This window comes from Mchenga conophoros, linkage group LG3 (assembly GCF_057382185.1).
Source record: "Mchenga conophoros isolate Kocher_MC1m ecotype Shallow Benthic linkage group LG3, M_conophoros_male_GT1.1, whole genome shotgun sequence".
Lineage (NCBI taxonomy): Eukaryota > Metazoa > Chordata > Actinopteri > Cichliformes > Cichlidae > Mchenga > Mchenga conophoros.
In genome coordinates this window covers 2135995-2162793 of record NC_140528.1, presented here as the reverse complement: position 1 = coordinate 2162793, position 26799 = coordinate 2135995, and the positions used below count along the sequence as shown (strand labels likewise).

General features: G+C 42.8%; 2 protein-coding genes and 1 long non-coding RNA gene across 3 annotated transcripts in view; all 3 read right to left on the bottom strand.

Annotated features, from left to right (window-relative positions):
* LOC146576966 (protein NLRC3-like) overlaps positions 1 to 26799 on the bottom strand; it is a 73457-nt gene that overhangs the window by 9559 nt on the left and 37099 nt on the right. Inside the window, exons 3-4 of the mRNA XM_085268159.1 lie at positions 11513 to 11686; positions 2284 to 2457 (exon numbers count right to left, since the gene is read on the bottom strand). Coding sequence (XP_085124285.1) covers positions 2284 to 2457; positions 11513 to 11686 — 348 coding nt within the window. The remainder of the gene's footprint in view (positions 1 to 2283; positions 2458 to 11512; positions 11687 to 26799) is intronic.
* LOC146576970 (protein NLRC3-like) lies at positions 16955 to 19095 on the bottom strand. Its single transcript, XM_085268182.1, has 2 exons — positions 18905 to 19095; positions 16955 to 18753 (listed from the first exon to the last, which is right to left on the bottom strand). Exons 1-2 carry the CDS (start codon positions 18939 to 18941, stop codon positions 16955 to 16957), a joined length of 1836 nt encoding a protein of 611 aa, XP_085124308.1. The 5' UTR covers positions 18942 to 19095.
* On the bottom strand, positions 23226 to 24852 carry LOC146576969 (uncharacterized). Its single transcript, XR_014891704.1, has 4 exons — positions 24784 to 24852; positions 23651 to 23771; positions 23468 to 23566; positions 23226 to 23328 (listed from the first exon to the last, which is right to left on the bottom strand). It is a non-coding gene; the product is annotated as an uncharacterized LOC146576969 (long non-coding RNA).

The window sequence follows — 26799 nt, the reverse complement described above, 5'->3', positions numbered from 1 at the left end:
AGATAATGCTAATACCATATTTTCTTGCTTTATAACAATGTGACCAGCTAATGCTATGTAGGTTGCCGTTATTAGCTAATACTAATTTGAGGTGAATTAGCATTATCCCCTTATGCTAACAATGTTTTTTCTTACTTTTTAACAATACAAGTAGCTAATGTGAACACTTTTTTTTTTAATTGAATTCTAATTTTTCCCTTGCGATGTGAAGAGTTAATGCTAAATAGGATGCCATTAGTGGCTAATTCTAATTTTAGATGAGAAAGCATTAGAAGCTAATGCTAATACCATATTTTCTTGCTTTATATCAATATTAGTAGGTAATGCTAAGTACGTAGCCATTATTAGCTAATGCTAATTTAGGTGAATTAGCATTATCCACTAATGCTAACACTGTTTTTGCCAACTCTTTTCCCTTGCATTATAACAATATGAGCAGCTAATGCTAAGAAGGCTGCCATTATTAGGTAATGCTAATTATTATGTGTGTTAGCATTATCCGCTGCTGCTAGCAATGTTTTATCTTACCTTTTAACAATATCAACAGCTAATGCTAACACTACTTTAATTTCAGTTAAACCTACTTAGCATTAATTAACTTCATTTAGCATTAAGAAGTTTTTGCTATAGGCTACCATTAGTGGCTAATGCTAATTTTAGGTAAATAGAAATTGGCAGCTAATGCTAATACCATATTTTCTTGCCTTATAACAATGTGACCAGCTAATGCTAAGCAGGTGCCATTATTAGCTAATACTAATTTGAGATGAATTAGCATTATCCGCTTATGCTAACAATGTTTTTTCTTACTTTTTAACAATACGCCATTAGTGGCTAATTCTAATTTTAGATGAAAAAGGATTAACAGCTAATGCTCATACTGTTTGCTTTGTAAGAATGACAGCAGCTAATGATATGAAGTCTACCGTTATTAACTAATGCTAATTTGATGAGAATTAGCATTATCCGATAATGGTAACTCTTTTCCCCTGCATTATAACAATGTCAGGAGTTAATGCTAAGTAGACTGCCATTAGGGGCTAACTCTAATTAGGGGTGAATAATTATTAGCAGCTAATACTAATACCGTTTTCTCTTTTTCCTTATAACAACTTGAGCAGCTAATGCTAATTTGATGCGAATTAGCATTATATTAGTGAGCAGTTAATGCTAAGTAGGCTGCCATTATTAACTAATACTACGTTGACGTGAATTAGCATTATGCGCTACTGCTAATACTGTTTTCTCTTACTTATTAAAAATGATAGTAGCTAATACTAATACTCTTTTCCGTTGGGTAACAACAAAGTGAGGAATTAATGCTAAGTTGGCTGCTTTTAGCGGCTTATTCTAATTAGGGGTGAATAATTATTAGCAGCAAATGCTAATACCGTTTTCTCTTTCCTTATAACAATATGAGCAGTTAATGCTAATTTGATGTAAATTAGCATTATATTAGTGAGGAGTTAATGCTAAGTAGGCTGCCATTAGCAGCTAAAGGTAATTTGAGGTGAATAAGCACTAGTAGCTAATGCCGATACCCTTTTCTCTTGTGTTATAATGATGTGAAACGTTAATATTGTTCTCAAACAACAGAATGAGAATGAAATATTGATTCTAACAGGGCCCATAAACAGCATTAGCTTAGCAGCATTAGCTTATCAGAGTCTCCATCATGGTCACACAAATCCTTAGCGGAGCAAAGTGGCCTACTTAGCAATAGCTGCTGTAGAAAGCAAAGGGAAAACAGTATTAGCATTAGCTGCTAAATGTGCACTTGAGAACAAATCTATTGTGAATTCAGCCGTGAATGTAGTGTTTCCAGTAAGCTTCCATTTCCAAATGTTAGCTGCTCCTGTCTGCCTCTTTGTCATACACACAGACTGAAATGATTCACAGCCTTGTTTCATCCTTCTGTCAGTGTCACTGACTGTCACTGTGACTGTGGACATACAGCATGGGAAACACACACATGGCTGATACTTGTATCTAAAGTTACAAAATGTTGTCTCTGTCCAAATATTACCTAACTGTAAGTCTACTTTTAATGAAACTCTCAACATGACTTATCAGTTATCATTAATGTTCCTGCAAACAGACTCCTTGAAGACCCCCTACATAAATATCCATGTACTATCCAGCTAGACTAGTGTGTCTGTCCCTGAAAATATTCCTGCATGTGTGATTGTTCATGTCTCATCTGCAGGAAACAAACAGGAAGTGAGTGAAAGACACAGGAAATGATTCCAGCTCTTCCTCCTATATCAGACATTCTCTCCATACCTGAGAGTGTCCAGTCTCCAGCCTGGATCCTTCAGTCCAGCCGACAGAAGCTTCATTCCTGAGTCACCTGGATGATTGTAGCTCAGGTCCAGCTCTCTCAGATGGGAGGGGTTGGAGGTCAGAGCTGAGGCCAGAGAAGTACAGCCTTCCTCTGTGATCAGACAGCCTGACAGACTGCAGACACACAAAACAACAATCCATCTGTTATCCATCTCTATAGCAGCATAACTAAGTGATGGTTCAGGGTCACCTGATCCAGCTCTAACTATAAGTTTTATCAAAAAGGAAAGTTTGAAGCTGATCGTCAAAGTAGAGAGGGTGTCTGTCTCCTGAACTCAAACTGGGAGCTGCTGCCACACCCAGTCCAACATAGCCAGGCTTTCTTTGCTGCTTTGACAAAACCTCAAATCCCAGTCAGAGATGGTGAGCATCATCACAGTGATGATCATTTCTCTGTAACCCAGGCTTTCTGCTTCAGGATCTGTGCACGCTCACAGAACAAGGAGACCTTTAAACATCATTTCACTAAATGGATGGACTGAGCTCAGCCTACAGATGAACTGGATAAATAAAGATTTGACCTCAGTGTGCTCAGTGTTCCTGTCTATTCCTAACATATTCCTAACATGATAGCTGCACTTTAGAGCTCTAAAACTGGAACTGACACATATTTAAACTCCACATGTTACTCAGTACATTCAGTTCTGACACTCGCCCACAGTCCAACAAAGGAAACATGGAGATCACATCAGTTTGTCACCAAAGTCTAATTATTCTAGAGGGCAGTGTTGATACAACTAAAGTTATTTTTAAGCAAAGTTGAGTTTTTTATCGTCGGAGTACTTCAAGTCTGAAGTATCATTTAAATGCATTACACGCTGTTGATGGCAGCAAACAAACCACCCAAACAAACAGAGTTGGGAGGCTTGGGCAGACTACGTAGATTCAGCTAGTGGGAGGAGTCAAGATAAACCAAAGAAAGACAAGCTAACAGACGCCACAGTGAAGTGAGTAGCTACAAACTTCAGGCCAATTAGTGTTGTTGAAGAAGTCGGTCTGAGGAACGTTCTTAGGATCAACAAATGACCGCATGTATGAGCCTCCCTCAAGACACACCATCACAAGAAGAACAAATGAGCTGTAGAAAAAGGAGAGACTACGACAGCCACAGCGTTACAACGTGCACCAGCTGTTGGTCTCTCTGTAGACCTGGGAGTTATAGTACATGATATTAATGAAGACTGGGAGCTGCATTCTATAGCAAACAATTTGTTATGAGGTAATCAGCTGATCTTACTTTAACCGGAAGCCCTTCACAATAATTGCAATGCCTTTATTTTGTCCAACTACCATCAGTTCGTCTGTACTGATGGTAACTTAAAGTCACACTAATGCAGTTTAGTTTGCATAGTGTAAGTAGTAGAAGTATACTACAGTACTCTGATCACTGATAGGACAGATTTATGTAGATATACACCTTTGTGTTTAACATTACTGCATTATAGTACTGTGATCTTTGACCTTATATATGGTTATGTTAGCTATACTGACGTATGCATATAACTGGATATGTAACTTATCTATTCATCTTATTTGTCATGTATTTGTATTGTGTACTTCCTTTTTGTAAGAAACCACACACGTGATCACAGCCACAAGAATCAATCAGTGAAAGAATAAAGTGCCTCAAACCAAACCTTAAGCTCCTTATTCCACACGCTGGGCCTTCAGTGGTGCTCTGGCTGACACACCAGAGTGACTCGGACACACCAGTGTAATCCCTGATATCTCCACTACATTTAATCGTCCTTCAGCCTGTGGCTGCAGTTAGCTGGTCTGCTAGTTAGCTGGTGTGCTAGTTAGCCGGTGTGCTATTTAGCCGGTTCGCTAGTCAGCTGGTGTGCTAGTTAGCTGGTATGCTAGTTAGCCGGTTCGCTAGTCGGCTGGTGTACTAGTTAGCCAGTGTGCTAGTTAGCCGGTTCGCTAGTTAGCTGGTCTGCTACTTAGCTGGTTTGCTAGATAGCCGGTGTGCTAGTTAGCTGGTGTGCTAATTAGCAGAAATGTGACTTTACAGCTCGGCCTCACTCACTGACATTAGTCAGATATGACTGAATCTATATCACACTTAAAGCTTTCTGTAAATGAAAGGCTCAGTGAAAACGAGGCACTTCAGTCAATTTTAAAACACACACTCTGAATATAACCTGATCCAGACCAGGTTATAGGTTCAGCATCTGTAACCACGGTGATGTAGCCAGGTAAACACTTATGCATTTATGCTCACAATCACTCCAGTTAACCCAGCATGCATGTTTTTGGACTGTGGGAGGAAGCAGAGAACCTGAAGACAACCTACACAGGCCACACTATCACCCTTATTTACAGAATTATAATTTAATTGGGTGATAAAGTAAAGAAAATAAATATTTTAATAAAAAAATATTCATAAATGAACTATTATTCAAGTAAGTAAGTAGAATATATTTATATAGCACATAATCTCGTTTGTATAGAAATGTCTTCATCTGCTTTTTCAAAGAGTCAGTGGAGTCTAGACAGCATAAAGATAACAGCAGGGAGTTCCACAGCCTCGGTGCCTGAAAAGCTCGATCCCCACGTGTGTTGAACCGAGTCTGTGGGACCAATAGTGACCTCTGACCTAAAGACCTAAGTGCTCGGTATGAAGCATGAGGTTTCAACAGGTCAGAGATGCACTGAGGAGCTTCACCATGTACAGCTCTAAAAGTTATGAGTATAATGTTAAAATGAACCCTAAAATTTAGTGGCAACCAATGAAGAGAAGCCAAAACTGGAGTAATGTGTGACCTCTTGTTTGTGCCAGTTAAAAGTCTCGCCGCAGCATTCTGTACAGTGTGAAGCTCCAGAGCTGATTTGTTGAGACAAGTAAAAAGACCATTACAATACTCCAAGTGAGTAGAGATAAAAGCATGAAGAATCATCTCAAGTTCTGCCTTTGACACCAGTCTGAGTTTAGAAATGTTTCTTGGATGATAAAAACAGTTTTGAACCAGTTGTTTAGAGAGTTTCTCAAGCAACATTGAACTGTCGAAAATAACACCTAAGTTTCTGAGACTCGATTTAATGGAAGGACCTAAAAACTGATCTGCTGCCTAATTTCTGAAGACATGTGATCAGGAGCAATGATCAAAGTTTCTGTTTTATCCGTATTAAACTGGAGAAAGTTGAAGTTTCACAATTATTTGATTCCTGAAAGACAATTATTTAAACAAGAAAATGTATCAAACTGAGAATCTTTGAAAGAACAGTATAACTTAATGTCTGAATGTCATCAGCGTAGAGATGATAAGAAATATTATTGTAATATCTGATAATTTGGCCTAGAGCAGGGGTGGGGAACTTCAGGCCTCGAGGGCCGGTGTCCTGCAGGTTTTAGGTCTAACCCTGGGTCAGCACACCTGAATCAAATTCATTACCAGGCCTCTGGAGAACCTCAGGACGTGTTGAGGAGGAATTTAACCATTTAAATCAGATGTGATGGATCAAGGAAACATCTAAAAACTGCAGGACACCAGCCCTCGAGGCCCGGCGTTTGTCACCTGTGGCCTAGAGGACGTATATAAACCAAAAAGAGAATCGGGCCTAAAACAGATCCTTGAGGTACCCCAGAAGGCAGAACGGATGTTTCAGACAACACATGATTCATACAGACAGTCAAAGATCTCTCAGATACAGTAGATACGACAAACCATTTTAAAGCAACACCAGTAATCCTGAACAAGTCCTTCAGCCTATTTATCATGATGCTGTGATCAACAGTATCAAAAGCAGAGGAGACATCCAACTCAGTGCACTCTCCAGAGTCTGCTGCCATCAGAATGTCACCACACACTTTAAGTTAAGCCATCTCAGTGGAGGACAGTTTACAGAAACCAGACTGGAAAATGTCCAGAACACTGTTTTTCTCCAGAAAGTCGTTAAGTTGTTCTGCAACTGTTTTTTCCACGTTCGTTCAATGATTCATTACAATCAGATTTAGTATAGACTGGTACACGAGGAATATCAGGAGAGACAATTTTCATAATTGTATCAAACAATACTTTGGTTCTTTTCTGAAGCCATTAGATTTGAAAACTATTCAGTTCCAGCTTTTTTATCATGTTGTTAAGTGAGGATATTGATTCCTTGAGATGTACTCGATGAACCTCAAGCTTGGAAGCCTTCCATAAACGTTCTAACTTGACAGAATATCTCTTGAAATTTTGAGTATTTTCATTTATCCAGGGATAGAAATTTGAAGAATGGACAACACTTTGCTTCAGAGGTGCCGCTGTGTCTAAATAAAATGGACAAAGTGTTGTCTCCAGGAGTTTAGCTGATTTAGAGTGGCCAGGTACGGTGGGTGTGCTCCGGTTAAAGAACACGGAGGCAGACTTCCAAATTCAGGTGATTTATTCGGTCTGTAGTGAGGATACAGTCATCTGACCTAAACCCAGTGGAGATGGTTTGGGATCAGTGTTGGGCAAGTGACTTTGAACAAGTAATTATAGTTAGTAGTTACCAAGAAGTAACTAGTAACTATTAGAGATGGACCGATCCGATATTACGTATCGGTATCGGTCCGATACTGACCTAAATTACTGGATCGGATATCGGAGAAAAATAAAAAATGTAATCCGATCCATTAAATATCACGAAAGCACCTCACAAAACTTGCAACACGCCGTAACTCACCTCAGAACGTTAGCACGTCGGAGCAGTATGCATCACGTGATAGAGCAGCTGTGGCATGCGGGACCTGTCGGTGGTCTGGATAGCATTTGGAGCTTCGCTAGCAACCCGGCATTTCATCTCCGACAAAGTTATCCCGAGAGAAGTAAAGCAAGTGTGTAAGTCCATCTCTGAATGTTTGTAAAGCATTCCTGCGTTAAGCTTAACAAACGACTGCCTCTTCTTGCTGCTACTTCAATCATGAAACTGCTTAATGATCAGCTGATCGGCTTTTCTGTCTCGAGTCCGTCTCTCTTGTTTGTTTTTGGCCCACTTTGCACCAGAAAGAGGAAACCAGCGGCTGAACAACAGCAGCACGTTTAAGCTTGATAAGCTGTTGTTACAATTTATTTAATATTACTTTCTACACCAGGATCTTTTTCTACGTAGCTGACGCTGGTAACTGTGCAGGGGCGGATCTAGCAAAGTTTAGTCAGGGGGGCCGATAGGGCATTAACAGGGAAAAGGGGGCACAAAGACATACTTTTCTTTCTTATTCTCATTTAAAATGTCGAGCTTTTAATAAATAATTATCTGACACCCAAAGTTTTAATTTGATGTAAAATGAATAGAAGTCAATTACTGTATATAGTGACTATTAAGTCTAATATATATACCCTAGTAAGCTATAGTACTTTTTCCTTTGGGAAGGTACCATCTGTGCAGTCTGCAATTTTGTTGAAGAAAGATGTTGAATCTATTTAATATTTCTTGAAAAATAATTGATTTCTGTGCATTTTTTTTCACACTGCATCAAATTAAGGTTGATTACGTCGATTAAGCATCATGAGGTGGAGCGTGAGGGGTGGTTCCCTATTTTTTATTTATTTATTTTTGTTGTTGCTGGGAGTTGGAACCCTATTAGTTAGGTTGCTTAATATTTACGCTAAGTACTCTTTAAAATACCAGAATAGGGAGGATGGTGTAGGTTTAAGTTTATTAGATTGATCAGTATTGCTGAACTATGAAATATTTTTTTTGCATACAGGTATAACAGAATAGCTTTAGTGTAGTTGTTGTTTTAAACTTGAGTATGAACTTATACAAAATGCAGCAAGATATTTTAAAAAACAGTTTTGTTGATTAAAAAAACACTATATCGGATTCATATCGGTATCGGCAGATATCCAAATTTATGATATCGGTATCGGACATAAAAAAGTGGTATCGTGCCACCTCTAGTAACTATACTACTAACTATAGTTAACTCTACGTAGTTACTTAGAGTTAAAATATTGTAAGTCAGTTACTAAAAGTAATTAATTACTTGAAAAGTAACTATTGCGTTACTTTAAAAAAAATGTTCAACCCTCTGGGGTCCAGGGTATAATTGGCCATTTTTAACTACTTTTGATTTGACCTCTATATTCCACCTTTAAAAACTATTTACTTTGCCTGTTTGGTATCATTCTTTTCAGCACAACCTCACGTGTCTGAATTTACAGTTATGTTTTCATTTTGACATACTGTATTAACACAATTGACCTAAAATCAGACCAAAAAACAATATGAGTAGAAAAAGTTATATTTTTTACTGTTACAACCACAAACATGTTTAATAAATCATTAACTTGAAATCTAATAATTTTAATATTTTAATAATATTTTAATAATAATAATAATAATAATAATAATAATAATAATGGATTGCATTTATATAGCGCTTTTCGGGCCTTAAAGTGCTTTACAATGCCACTATTCATTCACTCTCACATTCACACACTGGTGGAGGCAACTACAGTTGTAGCCACAGCTGCCCTGGGGCAGACTGACAGAAGCGAGGCTGCCATATCGCACCATCGGCCCCTCTGGCCATCACCAGTAGGCGCTAGGTGAAGTGTCTTGCCCAAAGACACAATGACCGAGACTGTCCGAGCCGGGGCTCGAACCGGCAACCTTCCGGTTACAAGACGAACACCCTTAAAATCCTATACACAAGGTTTGCAAACAACCATTTTGTTATTTGTAACAATTTACCTTTTACCTTGATTTTTTAAAAATAACTATTTCAAACTATTTACAGAACAATCAGCTGTTCTGCATTAAATAAGATGCCACAAATTATTTGTGCCACTCCAAAAAAATAATTTCTGTCCACCATAAAGGAGAACATCACAGCCTGATACCTGCAGGTCTGACAGCAGCAGGTGTATCACTGCTGTTTCTACCTGGAGACACCGTTTACACTGTAATCTGCATTTGCTGGTTTTGTGGCAGCACCTGTAACAATTCCATTCAATTCAACTCTATTTATATAGTGCCAAATCACAACAGTCGCCTCAGGGCACTTAACATTCAGCAATTGCCTCATTGTTCTGACAGACAACATAAAACTATCCACTACACAACACACTAACTTTTTTTGTTCTTTTTTCCCCTACACACTAACTACACAACACAACATACTATGCACACACTCCAAATACGCTAAACGTCACAAATCTCTCACATCTCACACCGTCACTCCTAAAACTTCCCCCTCTTCCTAAACAACCAAATGTCATGTTGCTATATCATTTTTTTGATTGGTCGACATGGTTCATTTTTCCACCAACAGGAAAGGGATGATTTGGGGTTTTTTTGCTCATAAGCAGAGAGTGCTTGCTGTGCTGTCCTTAGACAGTAAAAGTGACGAAACTATTGAGGAAAAAAACGCTGCGTATATATAGTTTATCATGACTCTGGTTTTATGTGACCTATCAACACAATTTAAAAACTGGTATATGTCACCTTGTTGCTTTGTAATCTTGAAGTGGTCATGTGATTGGCTTACCATGAATACTTTATTCTTCCTCAGCCAAACAGCAGCACTCATGCGATTGTTTTGCCCCCTTAGCTCCAGGTGTTGTGCCAAAAAGTGATCGTCTGCCAGAAAGTGATCGCTGTCCGCGGGAGTGCATGCAGCTGCTCAACCCTTTAAAGCCGGTCAGAGTGGGCACACTCTGTTTTGCGTAACATAATATTCCAGAAACACGCTTTGCCGATCCGATCAGCTGTTTGTAACACTTCCTACTTTGGAATTGACATCAGCGTGAACTATCGCATATCCGCCATGACCTGCCCAAAACCGGAAGTGATGTCATTTTTGCAGAAATGTATTTTTTACCATCATGGCCTCATAACCCTATACTAGTGTTTTTTAAAGTTATGTTTGACTTTCTGACTTTCTGTGTTGTTTCTGGGATGCTTAGGACTCATATTGCACTGCTGGAAATAGTTTATTTTGATGCATATGCTGCTTTTTTGCAAATTTGCACTATAATATTTATTTTCGTTTTTCCTGCAGTGTATAGAAATTAGTGTATTTCAAAAATAAAACTATGAAGACACTCAAAATAAATTTCATGTGGTGGGAAACTATTTTGTGCAACTTTTTTGTATTTACAGTTTTGAGGGATAAGCCTCTTAAATTTCTCTAACTAGAAATATATGTTAAAAAAACAAAAACGATTTTCAATTTTTTTTTTAGTTTATTGCACTTTTTGCAATTTCTGTAATTTCTATGCACTTAATGCATGCATATTATTAAAATTTAGGCTGTAATGGTTGTATTGATGTAGAGCAACTTGAAATGCTCCCAAAAATGGCTCCACAGCATGTAAAAATATAATATAAGCTGTGGCGGACTTGGTTCTATGGTAAGTCTTAAAGGGTTAAAGCTGTAGCGCCCAGATTACTTATAGCTACTTCCATGCAGCTGATATAAGATTGGTTGTTGAAAAATAGTAACGCAACCGCACCGAATCCAATTCAGGATTTTGATTTCCATCACACTTCCACTGGATGCCCAGCTGCTCTCCTATTATGTGATTATCATCAACACAGAACTGGAGGATAAGACCGCGGTTCTGGGGGTTGGGAAGCTCATCTTGTAACCAGAAGGTTGCCAGTAGGATCTCTCTGTCTTGGTCGTTGTGTTCTTGGAACACAAGACACTTCAGTATGTAGTTAGTACCGGGCGACTCCCCTCCCCCACATCGGCACCAGAACCCTGTATTATCTACAGGGTAAGAATGCCTGTTTTATCAAACTATGGCTATTACTACTGTGATCATTTGCAGCCCAGTGTGCTGCTCTCTCTGCTGGGATGAACCACTGGAGCTCACCCAGTCATCCCTTTCTTTCTCTCAAGAAGAAGTGAAATAAATATATTTATTATGTTACGAGTCTAATATTCTTTAAATCAAACTGTAATGAATAAATCAAGCAAGAAGATTTGGTGGCTCCAAGTGTTGTAGAAGAAAAGATAAACATCTCATTTTGAGAAATCAGCCTTTAAAATTAAGTAAGTACTGTGAATAAAAAAACTAACAGCAAACCAATCGGTAGTCGCCAATTACTTTTGAAAGTAATTCAGAGTCCAATTATCCACTCAAATGTAAATAAAAGTTCACTTGACAGCTGTATAAAGGTTACCTGTTTATACAATAATATAAGTCACATTTCAAATGATCATCTGTGGAAAAGTTTGAATCCTGACCTGAGAGTTTCCACTGCACACTGTGAACTCTTTAGTCCAGCGGACAGAAGCTTCACTCCTGAATCCTGCAGGTCAGAGTTACTCAGGTCCAGCTCTCTCAGACTGGAGGACTGGGAGCTGAGGACTGAGGACAGAGCTTCACAGCTTCTCTCTGACAGGTTACAGCCACTCAGTCTGAAAAATAAAAGACAGTCATACAACAAATACTCATGTTGAGTTTGTTAATACATTTCACAACATTAAATCTTGACTTTCTATTTTTAGAGGAAACATAAACATACTAAGAAACAACATCATATGTATGAACTTTAATTAATAATTCTAAAAACTAAATGTTTTCTGATCTGACCTCAGAGTATTCAGTTTACAGTTTAAACGTTGTAGTCCAGCAGACAGAAGCTTCACTCCTGAATCCTGCAGCATTCTGATACTCAGGTCCAGCTCTGTCAGACTAGAGGACTGCGAGCTGAGAACTGAGGACAGAGCTTCACAGTTTTCCTCTGAGAGTTCACAGATGTTAAGTCTGAAGATAAAAACATGAATAAAGATTGTTGTTAAAGTGTAATCAGGGTGCAATAGCTTATTGTCTTGTGCTGAGCAGGTTAGTATAAGTTCACTTTAACTTATAAATGAATAAAAATGCTATGGAACAAGGATAACTGGATAAAGTTTACCTTTACTGGTTAAATTATTGATTATTTTTGTTAGTTGATATAAACAAAACCAAACATCAAACATATAAACAAACAGAACCAAACAGAATACAAATTGATCTGACCTCAGAATATTCAGTTTGGCGTGTGGACTCTCCACTGCAGCAGACAGAAGCTTTACTGCTGAAGCTTTCAGGCTGTTGGTACTCAGGTCCAGCTCTCTCAGACTACAGGACTGGGAGCTGACCAGTGACAACAAATTTTCACAGCCTTCCTCTGAGATGTTACAGCTGCTCAGTCTGGGAGAGAAAGGGAAAAAACAAAACAAAACAAAAAATATATGTGATCAAATGAAATTTGTTTATATGTTAAACCTTTTAAAAAAAACAAAAAAACCCAACCTATGACACTATGAGTGCTACCAGTCCAGTGCACACGATTGGTACCTTGATGGTACCTTGCTCAGGGGTACCATCAAGGTAGCTGTTCGGTGGATTCGACCCCTGACCTTATGATCATGGGGCGACCACTCTGCCTACTGAGCTAATAATTCTGTGTACACTATCATACAATATTAACTAAAACAATTATTTTAGAAAATCTTACTAATTCAGTAATTGTTATGCTATTTAACTGTGAGTAACACTGGATTTTAAACACTAGCTGTATAAAACTCCTCCTGTTAAAGGTGTGTATAAAGGAGATGAGCTGAAATGCAGACTTCATGGAGAATGTTTGCTGTCAGGATATATCAAAGACAAAGCAGAGATCCATCCAGTCTCTTCCACTAAGCCCACAGAGGGAAAGACAACCATTCTCACACACACACCTGCATGAAGTTTAGATCACCAGGTAATCTAACTGCATGTCTGTGGACAGTGGGAAGAAACTGTAGAGGACCCAGAGAGAACCCACTGTAATTCTGTGGGAACACTGGTTATGGAAGCCTTACAGTTAGATATGAATACTGTCAAGAAACAGGACCTGAGTGGCAATTTCAATTATGAAGCCCAAGTTCTCCTTGAATCGCTACCTTATCGTGGTGGAGGGGTTTGTGTGTCCCAGGGATCCCAGGGGCTATGTTGTCTGGGGGCTTTTGCCCCCTGGTAGGGTCTCCCATGGCAAATTGGTCCTGGGTGAGGGACCAGACAAAGAGCGATTCAGAAGACCCTTATGAAAAGGATATCGAGAGAACAGTTTACCCTCCCCGGGATAGGGTTACCAGGGCCCCCCCCTGGAGCCAGGCCCGGGGAGGGTGCCCGAGGGCGAGCGTCTGGTGGCCGGGCCTTAGTCCATGGGGCCCGGCCGGGCACAGCCCGAAGAGGAGACATGGGCCCATCCTCCCGCAGGCCCACCACCCGCAGGAGGCGCCATAGGGGTCGGGTGCATTGTGTGCCGGGTGGCGGCCAGGAGCGGAGGCCCTGGTGGACTGACCCCCAGCTGCCAAGACTGGCAATAGGGACATGGAATGTCACCTCTCTGGTGGGGAAGGAGCCTGAGTTAGTGCGTGAGGTTGAGAGGTACCGGCTAGATATAGTCGGGCTCACCTCTACGCATGGCTTGGGCTCTGGAACCAGTCTCCTGGAGAGGGGCTGGACTCTGTCTCAGTCTGGAGTTGCCCCTGGTGAGAGGCGGCGGGCTGGGTGGGTATTCTAATATCCCCTCGGCTTGCTGCCGGTACGTTGGGGATTTTCCCGGTGGACGAGAGGGTTTGTTCCCTGCGCCTTAGGGTCGGGGAACGGGTCCTGACTGTCATCTGCGCTTATGCGCCGAGTGGCAGTTCAGAGTTCCTAGAGTCCCTGGAGGGGGGGGGGGGGGGGGTGCTGGAAGGTGCTCCACCTGGAGACTCTGTTGTCCTGCTGGGAGACTTCAATGCTCACGTGGGTAACGACAGCGAGACCTGGAGGGGCTTGATTGGGAGGAACGGCCTCCCTGATCTGAACCCGAGCGGTGCTTTGTTATTGGACTTCTGTGCTAATCACAGTTTGGCCATAATGAACACCCTGTTCGAACATAAGAGTGTCCATAAGTGCACGTGGCACCAGGACGCTCTAGGCCGTAGGTCGATGATCGATTTTGTAATCGTATCACCAGACCTGCGACCATATGTTCTGGACACTCGGGTAAAGAGAGGGGCTAAGCTGTCAACTGATCACCACCTGGTGGTGAGTTGGATCAGGTGGCGGGGGAGGACGCTGGACAGACCTGGTGCACCTAAACGCGTAGTGAGGGTGTGCTGGGAACGTCTAGCAGAGGCCCCAGTCCGCGAGATCTTCAACGCACACCTCCGGCAGAGCTTCAACAGCATTCCGAGGGAGACTGGGGACATTGAGTCTGAATGGACCATGTTCAGCGTCTCCATTGCCAAAGCTGCTGCATTGAGCTGCGGCCGCAAGGTGGTTGGTACCTGCCGTGGTGGTAATCCCCGAACCAAATGGTGGACACCAGAGGTGAAGGGAGCCACCAGGCTGAAGAAGGAGTCCTATCGGGCTTGGTTAGCCTGTGGGACTCCGGAGGCAGCCGACAGGTATCGACAGGCCAAGCGGAATGTGGCTCGGGCAGTGGCTGAAGCAAAAACTCGGGTGTGGGAGGAGTTCGGAGAGGCCATGGAAAAAGACTTTCGGACTGCCTCGAAGAGATTCTGGCAAACCGTCAGGCGTCTCAGGAGGGGAAAGCGGTGCTCTACCTGCACTGTGTATAGTGCTGGCGGAGCGCTGCTGACGTCGACTGAGAAAATTGTTAGGCGGTGGAAGGAATACTTCGAGGACCTCCTTAATCCCACTGACACGTCTTCCGAGGAGGAAGCAAAGTCTGGGGATGAGGGGAATGACCCGCCAATTTCCGGGGGCGAGGTCACTGAAGCAGTTAAACAACTCCTTGGTGGCAGAGCCCCTGGTGTTGATGAGGTCCGCCCCGAGTTCCTGAAGGCTTTGGACGTTGTAGTGCTGTCCTGGTTGACACGCCTCTGCAATGTTGCATGGTGATCAGGGGCAGTACCTGTGGACTGGCAGACCGGGGTGGTGGTCCCCATCTTTAAGAAGGGGGACCGGAGGGTGTGTTCCAACTACAGGGGTATCACACTCCTCAGCCTCCCTGGGAAAGTCTATGCCAGGGTGCTGGAAAGGAGAGTTCGTCCGCTAGTCGAACCTCGGATACAGGAGGAACAATGCGGTTTTCGTCCTGGTCGCGGAACACTGGACCAGCTCTTTATCCTCTCGAGGATACTTGAGGGTGCATGGGAGTTTGCCCAACCAGTCTACATGTGTTTTGTGGACTTGGAGAAGGCTTTCGACCATGTCCCTCGGGGTGTCCTGTGGGAGGTGTTGCGGGAGTATGGGGTGTCTGGCCCATTGCTACGGGCCATTCGATCCCGATACAACCGTTGCAAGAGCTTGGTTCGCATTGCCGGCAATAAGTCGGACTCGTTCCCGGTGGGTGATGGGCTCCGCCAGGGCTGCCCTTTGTCTCCGGTTCTGTTCATAATTTTTATGGGCAGGATTTCTAGGCGCAGCCAAGTGGCGGAGGGCTTTCGCTTTGGTGGCCTCAGAATCTCATCTCTGATTTTTGCGGATGATGTGGTTCTGTTGGCTTCATCGGGTGAGGGCCTCCAGCTCGCACTGGAACGGTTCGCAGCCGAGTGTGAAGCAGCGGGAATGAGGATCAGCACGTCCAAATCTGAGGCCATGGTTCTCAGCCGGAAAAGGGTGGAGTGCCCACTCTGGGTCGGAGATGAGTTCCTGCCCCAAGTGGAGGAGTTCAAGTATCTCGGGATCTTGTTCGCGAGTGATGGGAGAAGGGAGCCGGAGATCGACAGACGGATTGGGGCTGCAGCTGCAGTAATGCGGACGCTGCACCGGTCCGTCGTGGTGAAGAGGGAGCTGAGTGTAAAAGCGAAGCTCTCAATTTACCGGTCGATCTACGTCCCTACCCTCACCTATGGCCACGAGCTGTGGGTAGTGACCGAAAGAACGAGATCGCGGATACAAGCGGCAGAAATGAGCTTCCTCCGAAGGGTGGCTGGCCTCTCCCTTAGAGATAGGGTGGGAAGTTCGGCCATCCGGGAGGGGCTCAGAGTAGAGCCGCTGCTGCTCCACATCGAAAGGAGCCAGCTGAGGTGGTTCGGGCATTTGACAAGGATACCCCCTGGGCGCCTCCTGGGTGAGGTGTTCCAGGCATGTCCCACCAGGAGGAGGCCCCGGGGCAGACCCAGGACACGCTGGAGAGATTATATCTCTCGGCTGGCCTGGGAACGCCTTGGTATTCCCCCGGATAAGCTGGAGGAGGTGGCTGGGGAGAGGGAGGTCTGGGCCTCTTTGCTTAGGCTGCTGCCCCCGCGACCCGGCCTCAGATAAAGCGGATGAAGATGGATGGATGGATGGAAGCCCAAGTTTTCCCTCCATCCTGGATGAAAACAGGACAGTCACAGCAGAGATTTATAATAAAAAAGGGAGAGTGTGCACTGAAAATGAGATAAAAAACAAACTGCTGGATTTGGAGACGTGAACAAGCTGACGATAATAAACCTGTCAGAGGGGCTGAAGGATCAGAGCTCATGTTCTTATTGGCTGGGCCTGGATTGTACTTTGATAAGAGATATAGACAAAAATGTGTCAGAAATACTGACACGGCCTGCTGGACTGAAAAAATATTTACTGAGTGAATGATAATCATTTAATTCACTATTTTTATGTTTTTTAACTGTTCTTTGAACTCAGCATTTCTGATTTATTTCCCATGGTTTTAAGATTTTTATCGATTATAAGATTTTAAGCAATGAGTTCATGTTTACTTACAGAGCTTTATTGGAGGCTTTGACCACTGGCAGCATTCTCAGAAGAGCCTCCTCTGAAGCAGAATATTTCTTAAAGTCAAACTCATCCAGATCTTCTTCTGATGACAGTAACATGAAGGTCAGAGCTGAGCACTGAGCAGGAGACAGTTTACCTGTGGAGAGACTTCCTGAAGTCCTGTATTGTTGGATCTCCTCCACTAGAGAACGATCATTCAGTTCATTCAGACAGTGGATCAGATTGATGCTTTTCTCTGCAGACAGATTCTCACTGAGCTTCTTCTTGATGTACTGGACTGTTTCCTGATTGGTCTGTGAGCTACTTCCTGTTTGTGTCATCAGACCTCGTAGGAGAGTCTGATTGGTCTGCAGTGAAAGACCCAGGAGGAAGCGGAGGAACAAGTCCAGGTGTCCATTTGGACTCTGTAAGGCCTTGTTCACAGCACTCTGGTGAAAAGATTCTTTTTGGTTTAAAAAGCTAAAACTCTTGGAGGTTATTTGTTTCTGTTCAAGAAGATTTTTTCCAGAGTTGCTGAAGGTCAGATGGACATGAAGAGCAGCCAGAAACTCCTGAACACTCAGATGGATGAAGCAGAACACCTTGTCCTGGTACAGTCCTCTCTCCTCTTTAAAGATCTGTGTGAACACTCCTGAGTACACTGAGGCTGCTCTGATATCGATGCCACACTCTGTCAGGTCTGATTCATAGAAGATCAGGTTTCCTTTCTGCAGCTGATCAAAAGCCAGTTTTCCCAGAGACTCCATCATCTTCCTGCTCTCTGGACTCCAGTGTGGATCTGTCTCAGCTCTTCCATCATACTTGACCTTCTTCACTTTGGCCTGAACCACCAGGAAGTGGATGTACATCTCAGTCAGGGTGTTGGGCAGCTGTCCTCCCTCTCTGGTTTCCAGCACATCCTCCAGAACTGTAGCAGTGATCCAGCAGAAGACTGGGATGTGACACATGATGTGGAGGCTTCGTGATGTCTTGATGTGGGAGATGATGCTGCTGGCCTGCTTCTTATCTCTGAATCTCTTCCTGAAGTACTCCTCCTTCTGTGGGTCAGTGAACCCTCTGACCTCTGTCACCATGCCAACACAGTCAGGAGGGATCTGATTGGCTGCTGCAGGTCGTGTGGTTATCCAGAGGCGAGCAGAGGGAAGCAGTTTCCCCCTGATGAGGTTTATCAGCAGCACATCCACTGAGGTGGACTTTCTAGGGTCAGTTAGGATTGTAGTTTTGTGGAAGTCCAGAGGAAGGCGACACTCATCCAGACCATCAAAGATGAACACAACCTGGAAGTCTTCAAAGCTGTAGATTCCTGCTTCTTTGGTTTCAGTAAAGAAGTGATGAACAAGTTCCACCAAGCTGAACTTTTCCTCTTTCAGCACATTCAGCTCTCTGAAAGTGAATGGAAATATGAACTGGATGTCCTGGTTGGCTTTGTCTTCAGCCCAGTCCAGGCTGTGTTTCTGTGTTAAGACTGTTTTCCCAATGCCAGCCACTCCCTTTGTCAGCACTGTTCTGATTGGTTCGTCTCTTCCAGGTGAGGCTTTAAAGATGTCTTCTTGTCTGATGGTTGTTTCTGGTCTGTCTGGTTTCCTGGATGCTGTTTCAATCTGTCTGACCTCATGTTCATCATTGACCTCTGCAGTCCCTCCCTCTGTGATGTAGAGCTCTGTGTAGATCTGATTCAGGAGGGTTGGGTTTCCTGCTTTAGCGATGCCCTCAAACACACACTGGAACTTCTCCTTCAGCTTAGACTTAAGTTTACGATGACAAACAGCAGCTGGAAGTTCTGAATAATAATAATAAAAATACAACTTTAACAATCATATTTTACAAAATGCTGATGACAATTTCTGACCCACTGAGAAATGACTGAACACACTGGTGTCACAAGTGTCTCATTTATCCAGCAGCTTAAATCTTTAGATAAATCCTCTTACGTCTCTGCAGACGGTCAGCCAGCTCCTCCTGCTTCATTCTCCTCAGGAAGTCCACTGTGATCTTCACAAATGCCTCTCTGCTGCTGCTCCTCTGCTCATCATCCTCCCTCTGAAACTCCAAGCACTGGGGCTTATTTGGATTCAGAGCCTTCTGGATCTTCTTCAGCTCGTTCTTCACAAAAGTGATGATGTTGTCCTCCAGCAGCTGGAACAGAATATTTATGAATGACCCACCACTCTGAACTTTAGTCCACACAACATCCACTTCTTTACGATCAAGGGGCATATCATCCGCGAACTCTTTACCAATTATAAGTTTGACTTTATCTGATTAACTGAGACTTTGTCCACAACTCCATGATCCCAAAGCGTTGATGCTGTTCATATGAATGCAGCGATTTCAGTGGGAGAAACATTTCACTGGTGTTCAGAGCTGAACTACCAACAGGTTGATGATCAAAGCCAGAAACTTGGAGATGTTTCAGGTGACTGAGTTGATCGTACAGACAACTGGTCTTAAAGGTTCACTCTGTTTAAGCATACAGATCAGTATTTAAGGTTTGACTCTCATCATCCACTGGGGCACAAACTGGGCGTCATCAGGACGCTACAACACAGAACAAACACCATCCCCACAGACACAGCAGCCAGCGAAGCAGAAGAACTTCACATCAAGAAGGTCCTGAGTAAATGTGAACGCTGGTTTGAGGGCGGAGTCAAGGAGGCCATTTATGTGAAAAGACCATCTCTGAATGGAGGAGGGGCCTAAGGGTACAACTGTCACCATCTTACATGCTGTGATTGCAGCCATTCCCCAGCTCTCTGTGAACTGGACTCATGACCATTGATCAACAACCATTGATCAATGGTCCTGACAATATGCGTACCAATGATCAATGAACTGACCTCCCAGCCCATTGTTCCTTCAGTGGGCTGGTTTCAGTCATACAAATGTCCTGTTTATGAGATTGAAACCTGCAGTCAGCTGAGACTGAAGAAGTCACCTGATGATGATGAAACGTTTCTCCCTCTGAAAACATCCAGATGAACAGAATCAAGCTTTTTGGGATTTACGTACCTGGATGATTGAGCATCAAGACACAACTCTGTGACTTTTCTCAGATGAATAAATCCTCTCCTCCAGCTTTGTTTACATCTACCAGCCCTGTGGCGCTGCCCAGGGAAATAATCTATGTGAGAGGTGGAAAGTCATACAGGTGTCTGCTCCTGCCTTCAGTTATTTTATCTACTGTGTCAACTGGCTGAACCTCCTCCAACTGTCTACTGTCTCCCTAAACTCAACAATGACTTAGTGATCTATCCATTCTCTGACCAAAGACATCCTGCTGCAGGAGGTTAACATAGCAGCCAATGATGATCCCACTCACTGTGAACAACACATTTGGACCTGATTTGCTGCTCTGGTTTACACGTGAACTTCCACTGCTGCTGTCACCAACTTGAGAGGCTCTACAGAAAAACTGGACTTGTCCATAAAAATCATAAACTACATTACAAGGACAGCATTGCTCAATCAACTCTAATTACTACTGACATGTTATCTCTTCTAACTAAGGTACAGACACTCAAACTTGCTGCTTTCAGTGAGAAGTCAAATGTCTGAATATGAGCTGGAAGCTGCTGAGAGTCCTCCTCCTTCCCGTGGGGTTTACTTCCTCTACTACTTTCAATATAAACACGCCCCTTTCATGCACCTGCAGAGGGCCACCAGCAGATGGAGCTGTCTTAAACAAATCCACTTGGATAGTTAGCTGTAGATGATTTTCTCAGTATGATTGTAGGATTTTGAGTTATTCTTCAGATTTATTTAAACTCTTATATTGTGCACAAGTGTTGAGCGACCCATAATTTCTCTGTACTTTTCATAAGAGCAGCCAGACTTTCAGCTGGTTTTTGTTTTTTAAGAGCTCAAAGTTATTGAAGAAACAGTTATTCAGCTTCATTCCCACTGATCTCGACTACAAACTGTTTCACTTTGGTTTCTGTTTAAAGCCTCGATGTTTAAAACGTTTCCCTGTGATCACATTTGCACTGTCTGATTTCAAAGTTTGTTTTCTTTTGGTCATTTAGTCCACAGAGTCCTTGGTGTTCTGAAAGGGACCTATAAATAAATGCATTATTATTAATAATAAAGTAGTTGTTGTACATGTACAGACCATAAATATGGAGTCCAGCTGTGTTTGATGCTGCTGGGCAGACTGACCACTGGGAACCTCTGAGCTCTGCTGCTCCACTCTGTGGAGGAACCATGAAGGATTAGATCAACACAGGATAAAGATCCAGGAGTTTCTGCTCAAATAACTTCATCTGAATCAAGTCTGTCAAGTTTTAGACTCTCAGATTCTGAAGATATATTTTCTGTTTTCTATGAACTTTCTTTCATCAGTGATGGAAGTGATGATGCTGCAGAAGCTCAGAGGAAACTTTGAGAAAACTGTGATGAACCATCAACTAATGCTCTCAGGAGGCCAAAGGTCCCTGAATGTAACTGTGCAGTAGATTCATCGAGTGTTTGAAACCTGACCACTTCCATATGTTTTCATTCTAACACAAGAAGTCCTTTTCTCATTGCTTTGATTTGAGTTTTGAGTTTTCTGAGTCTCGTATTTGGAGTCGAGTCTAATCAATGATCTGACAGAAGAACATTAAAAAGGATTTACCAGTGCTGTCAAAATTAACATGTAGGGTTAGGGTTAGGGGTTCATCTGTTATCATGATTAACATGATAAAAACCTTTAACACGACACATCTGGAGAGCAGAACGACTCAAAATCCCTGAAATGTTTCAAAAAAATAACAACGACCAACATGAAGGATTCTGTACATCGTGACAGAAGGAATTTTCTTGTCACCGAAGCACTTCCAGCTTAAAATATCACAACGATGCAAAGCACTGATGACACAACTGCCAAGTGGACAAACTGCAGACCTGTTAGTGTTGTTAATAACATAGTTTTGGTTCCTCGTGTCAAAGACTTGAAGAAGAGTGACAGAGAGTGTTAGACTGCTGCAGGATCAGTGCCACCTCCACAGACCTGTGAAGAAAATGATTGTTTGACAGATGGGCTCAGATTCAGGATCAGCTGAGGAGTTTGTGGCTGACAGAATCCTGCAGGTACAGAGCAGAGCCCATCATTAGCATGCAGGACTGTCCCTGGGGGGGTCGGCTCATTCAGGAGGTTAATCAATGTTTACATGTTCAATAAACATGTTAAGTGTGTAAATTTGCCCTTTTCTCTCGAGTCTGTTTGCTCATGAAATGAAATTTGATTCGTTTACATTAAAAATGATGTTTAATGGTGATTAATCCAAATGAATCCACAGTAACCCTGTGATGAGTCTGATTAAACATTTTCATTAACAGCAGTAATATAGATTATATATTATTATATATTAGTGCACACTTAGCTTTTAGTATATATGTTTGTTACAAAGTTGTATTTACAGCAGAGAAGCTGAGTTAAAGACTGAAAACTATTCAAAGTCTCTTTGAATTGAAGCGTTTAACATTCTTTGTGTTTATTCTGCATTGACTTCATTATATGGTGTAAACGTCTGTTACAGGTTTAAATATAAAGTTGGAAAAATGTAACTGCAGCTATTGATCAAGTAATTGTGATTAATCAGGATTAATGACAGAAGATTGTGTCATTAATTAGTCATGTTTTAATCTACTGACAGCACTAGTGTTCACTCTGGTGCCTCCAACTGTTTTACGCCCTTTCAACACCTTCGTGGTCAAAAGTGTACACGCACAAAATCTACAATAAAACCCTCACGCAGCAATAGGACAGACACACAATCCATTTATCTCTGTGTCTCAAACACACACACGTGTATTCAAAGCCTCGATTTGTTCATATTTCATCTGTTGTGTTTTTATCTTCAGCGTTTTCAGTGTTGCTGCATTTACACCAAAAATGTTTCCATTGATGAATCAGATTGATTTGAATGTGTTTCATCCATACAAATCCCTCCCTGGTGGTCACATGACTCTATAACATAACAGGAGTCATGTGACAAGAGTTTCATGCTGTAAAATGTCAAAATGGTTGAATGTGGTGGAGTAAAAATGTGAGATATCAGCTACTTTTCTTCAATATGAAATGTTTGCAGGGCCTGACAGGAAGTGGACGGACGCTCTGATCACTTCCTGTTTGCTGAAGTGGGTTTTCAGTTGTTTAGAAACCAAAGGCTTGTTTTAAAAGACAGTTTAAATGGGACTGAGGGAACGACGTGTTTGTAGTTTATATCCAACAACATCGAGCAGTTTAATCAAAGAGTTCATGTTGCTAACAGCTCACCTCTCTGCAGCAGACACAGGCTGGACTTTAAAATTAATGGGGTGATGTTTAGACCAGTCACTCTGTAAGGACACAGAGCTGGGTGGTTTCTGATTGACGCTAAAAGTAAGTGAACATGAAACATGTGTCACATCCAATGTGTCCAATACATTACATAAAAAGTATAAATAAAGTATAAATTGTTAAATAGTAAAAGCTGATTAAAATTTCAAACATTTTAATACTGACATGAACTTACTTTTCGTCAGATGACTTTTTTTGCCCTAAATTACGAAAGAAATGCTTCACCCGTTTGCTCTTAGAGGACACAGAGCTGGGTGGAGGTCCAGGCTGGTTCCTGTGAATAATGATGGAGCAGTGATGTGAGTGCTGAGCTGTGACATGGAGAAGAGTCATGGACAGTTAGAGATGGTCATCTCACCTCTGAGCTTTGGTCTGGCTCTCATGTTCCCCACACAGAGTGCTTTTAGAGGGAGGGACTCCCTCCTCTCTGTCCTCACACTGATCCATGCTGCTCAATTCAGCTCACACACACTTTCTACCTGCAGAGGAAACACAAATCATTCATGTGCACATCAGCTGAAATCCTCCTTTCATCATGTGTGCTGTCCAAATATCAGCTGCTTCTTTCCTGCTTCATCTCAGTGTCAGCTGGATGCAGTCAGACAGCAGTGTGAGGCAGAGGAAGCTGCCATCAGCTGCTCTGCTATCAGTCCACTAGATGGAGCCTGAAGCACACACGATGCATTCACTGACACACACTGATTCACTGTGACTGGAAGCTTCAGTCAGTCCAACACGTGTGAACAACATTTTAAACCTTTCAGCTGATCCAGGATTCAAAGAGGATCAGCAGAGTTAAAGCTTCACACTAATTCTTCCTGCTGAGTTTGCAGAGAACTGCACACACACTGATTCACTGCTAATGAGAAGCTTCTTCCATCCAGTAATTCATCATCCATCAGCTCTGCTGCTGCTCTCAGTCCTGGACTCTGATCACAAACTAAAAGCAGCTTTTTAACTCGTGTCTGTAAGAACTCTTAGTGTTAGCTTAGCGTTAGCTTAGCTTTAGCTTAGTGTTAGCTTAGTGTTAGCTTAGTGTTAGCTTAGCGTTAGCTTAGCATTAGCATGCTGTGTGCTAGCTCAGCGTCAGAGCTCTGCAGGTGTCTCGTGTGTAAATATTAATCACAGTGACAGTAAAGGAGGTAAAGGGCTGTGACGTCATCACGTACGCTGCGTCCTCTGTGGGCTCTGAGTGAACTCAAAGTACAAACTACAAGTACACAAACACGAACGTAGCTCAGAGTGGCGGACACACTCGGCCTCGTTGGTCCAGCTGTGAGTCCGTTACCGTGAACTATGGAGCGGCAGATTTGTGCTGAACTAAGCTGCACACAGCTGATGTTAGCCAGGAAACATTACACACTGACTTTAATGGAGAGACCGGAAATACAAACACACACAGTTTGTTGTGTGAAGAAATCAAACACGAGCTGAACAAACAGTAAAGTTCCTAAAGACAAACTGTTAAAGGAGGAAACGAAGCAAACTTACAGTTTCTTCACACACCAACAACAAGCTCCACTCCACACCTGGACACTAAACACGGACACACAGGTGAGCTGCTTCCTGGAAGGAGGCGGGGCTCCACCTGAAACTCAGCACAGGTGGGAGGGGCTCAGCTCTGTGTGTGCTGATGTGTTAACTTTAAAAATATGCCGTCTGACTGCTCAGACCGAGTCAGAGTAAAGTTCACATGCTGACGTGTGGAGACATGAAACCTTGTTGTAGCTGCAGGTGTGAACACACTGATCCCAGATCAGCTCTGCTGTATTTGTAACATGAACATTTCTGCTGCAAAGCTTCAAATGTTCAGCATGTTTCTCTGTTTCCAGTCTATAGATCCAGTCACACTTTCTACCTTCACCTGTGCAGTAAAGACTGAGAGCAGAGCTGAAACCAAGCGTCCAATCAGTGAGCAGCATCAACACCTGAGCTTCATTCAGACTCTGTTATTGAAGATGTTGTTGGTACAAAGTTCATCTGCTGCTCACATGAATCCATGAAAGATTTATTTCACTGATGTTTCTTCAAAGCTCATTTCAACCTGTTGAAGTCATGAATGAAAGTCCAGACTGAGAGTGGATCACATGATGTTTGAGGTGTGTCATGTGACATGTTCAGTATTGTCACACATGTCTAGATTGTCCCTGATATCATAACTGCTCAAACACTGATGATTATATTTGAAGAATTATTCCTGATGGCAGCAAAGTTTGAATGGAGCTCTCTGTCTGTGCTGATTTGTCGCCCTCTGGAGGTCAAAGCACAAACTGCATGATGATCACTGTAACCACCACAGAGACAGGAAGTGTTTTTATGACTGAAACACTGAAATGATGCTAACGGCTGTCGTTAGGCTCACTGACAGCAGTGCTGATGTGTTCATGTCAAACACTGGCTCAGGTCAGGCTCCTTCATCCTTCTCCAGCGTGAGGCCGCCCTCAGACCCACAGGAGCTCTGACCTTTGACCTCCTGACCCTAACCATTTTAGTCTTGTTGCATCTGCAAATCCATCCAAACTGTAGCCGAGCAAAAGAAGCTGGAAGCTGTTCTATGAATGATGTTGTTGAAGGAGCTTGGAAAGAAAAGCGTCTGGACTTCTTTAAGTTGCTTGAAGAGGGACATGGACGTCTTAACACCCACTCACATCCTGGGACATTTGATCACAGGAAATCACATGATAGGGTGGGGCTAGATCTCACAATGGGTTCACCCAAAACCTTGGCTGATTGAGACCCACACCCGTTCTCACACCGTGGCTCGTGTGATTAGGTAGAGGATCAACAGGGGCTCCATGTCCCTGAATTTAAACTGAATCTAAACACACCGTGCACAATGCCAAGTTAGATAATGGTTAAAAGAACAAGATAAGAATAAATAAAAAGATAAAATAAGGATAAAAAATAACTTAAAAAAAAAAAAAAAAAAGATAAATAACTGCAAATAAGTACAAATAAGTAACTGAAGACACGTGTGGTCTGCAGATGTCGATGTACATGGATGTACATGGAGTTTAATGTGCAAAATGAACTTAGTGTGCAAAGTGACCTGATGTGCAAACTGCAGTTTGAGGTCGGTCAGCTGTTCAGGAGTCTGATAGCAGTGGGGAAGATGGAGTTGTTGAGTCTGGATGTTCTACATTTCACACTTCTGAACCTTCGTCTCGAGGGCAGAGGTGTGTCTCTCCTCTGGACTCTGTGATGGTAGCTGCTCTGCAGAGAGGGCAGCGGGGTCCTGATGATCTTCTCCACAGTTGTTATCACTCTCTGCAGGCGTTTGCGGTTTGCAGTAGTGCTGCCGTACCATGCAGTGATGCAGCTGTCAGGCTGCTCTCCACAGTGCAGCTGTAGAACCTGCTGAGGATCTTGGCCAACATACCAAATTTCCTCAGCCTCCTCAGGAAATACAGCAGCTGCTGAGCCTTCTTGACCAGCTGTGTGAGTTTGAGTCCCTCACTGACTCAAACTCCTTCAGTGACACTTGCAGCCTTGCAGATTAGTTTGCTG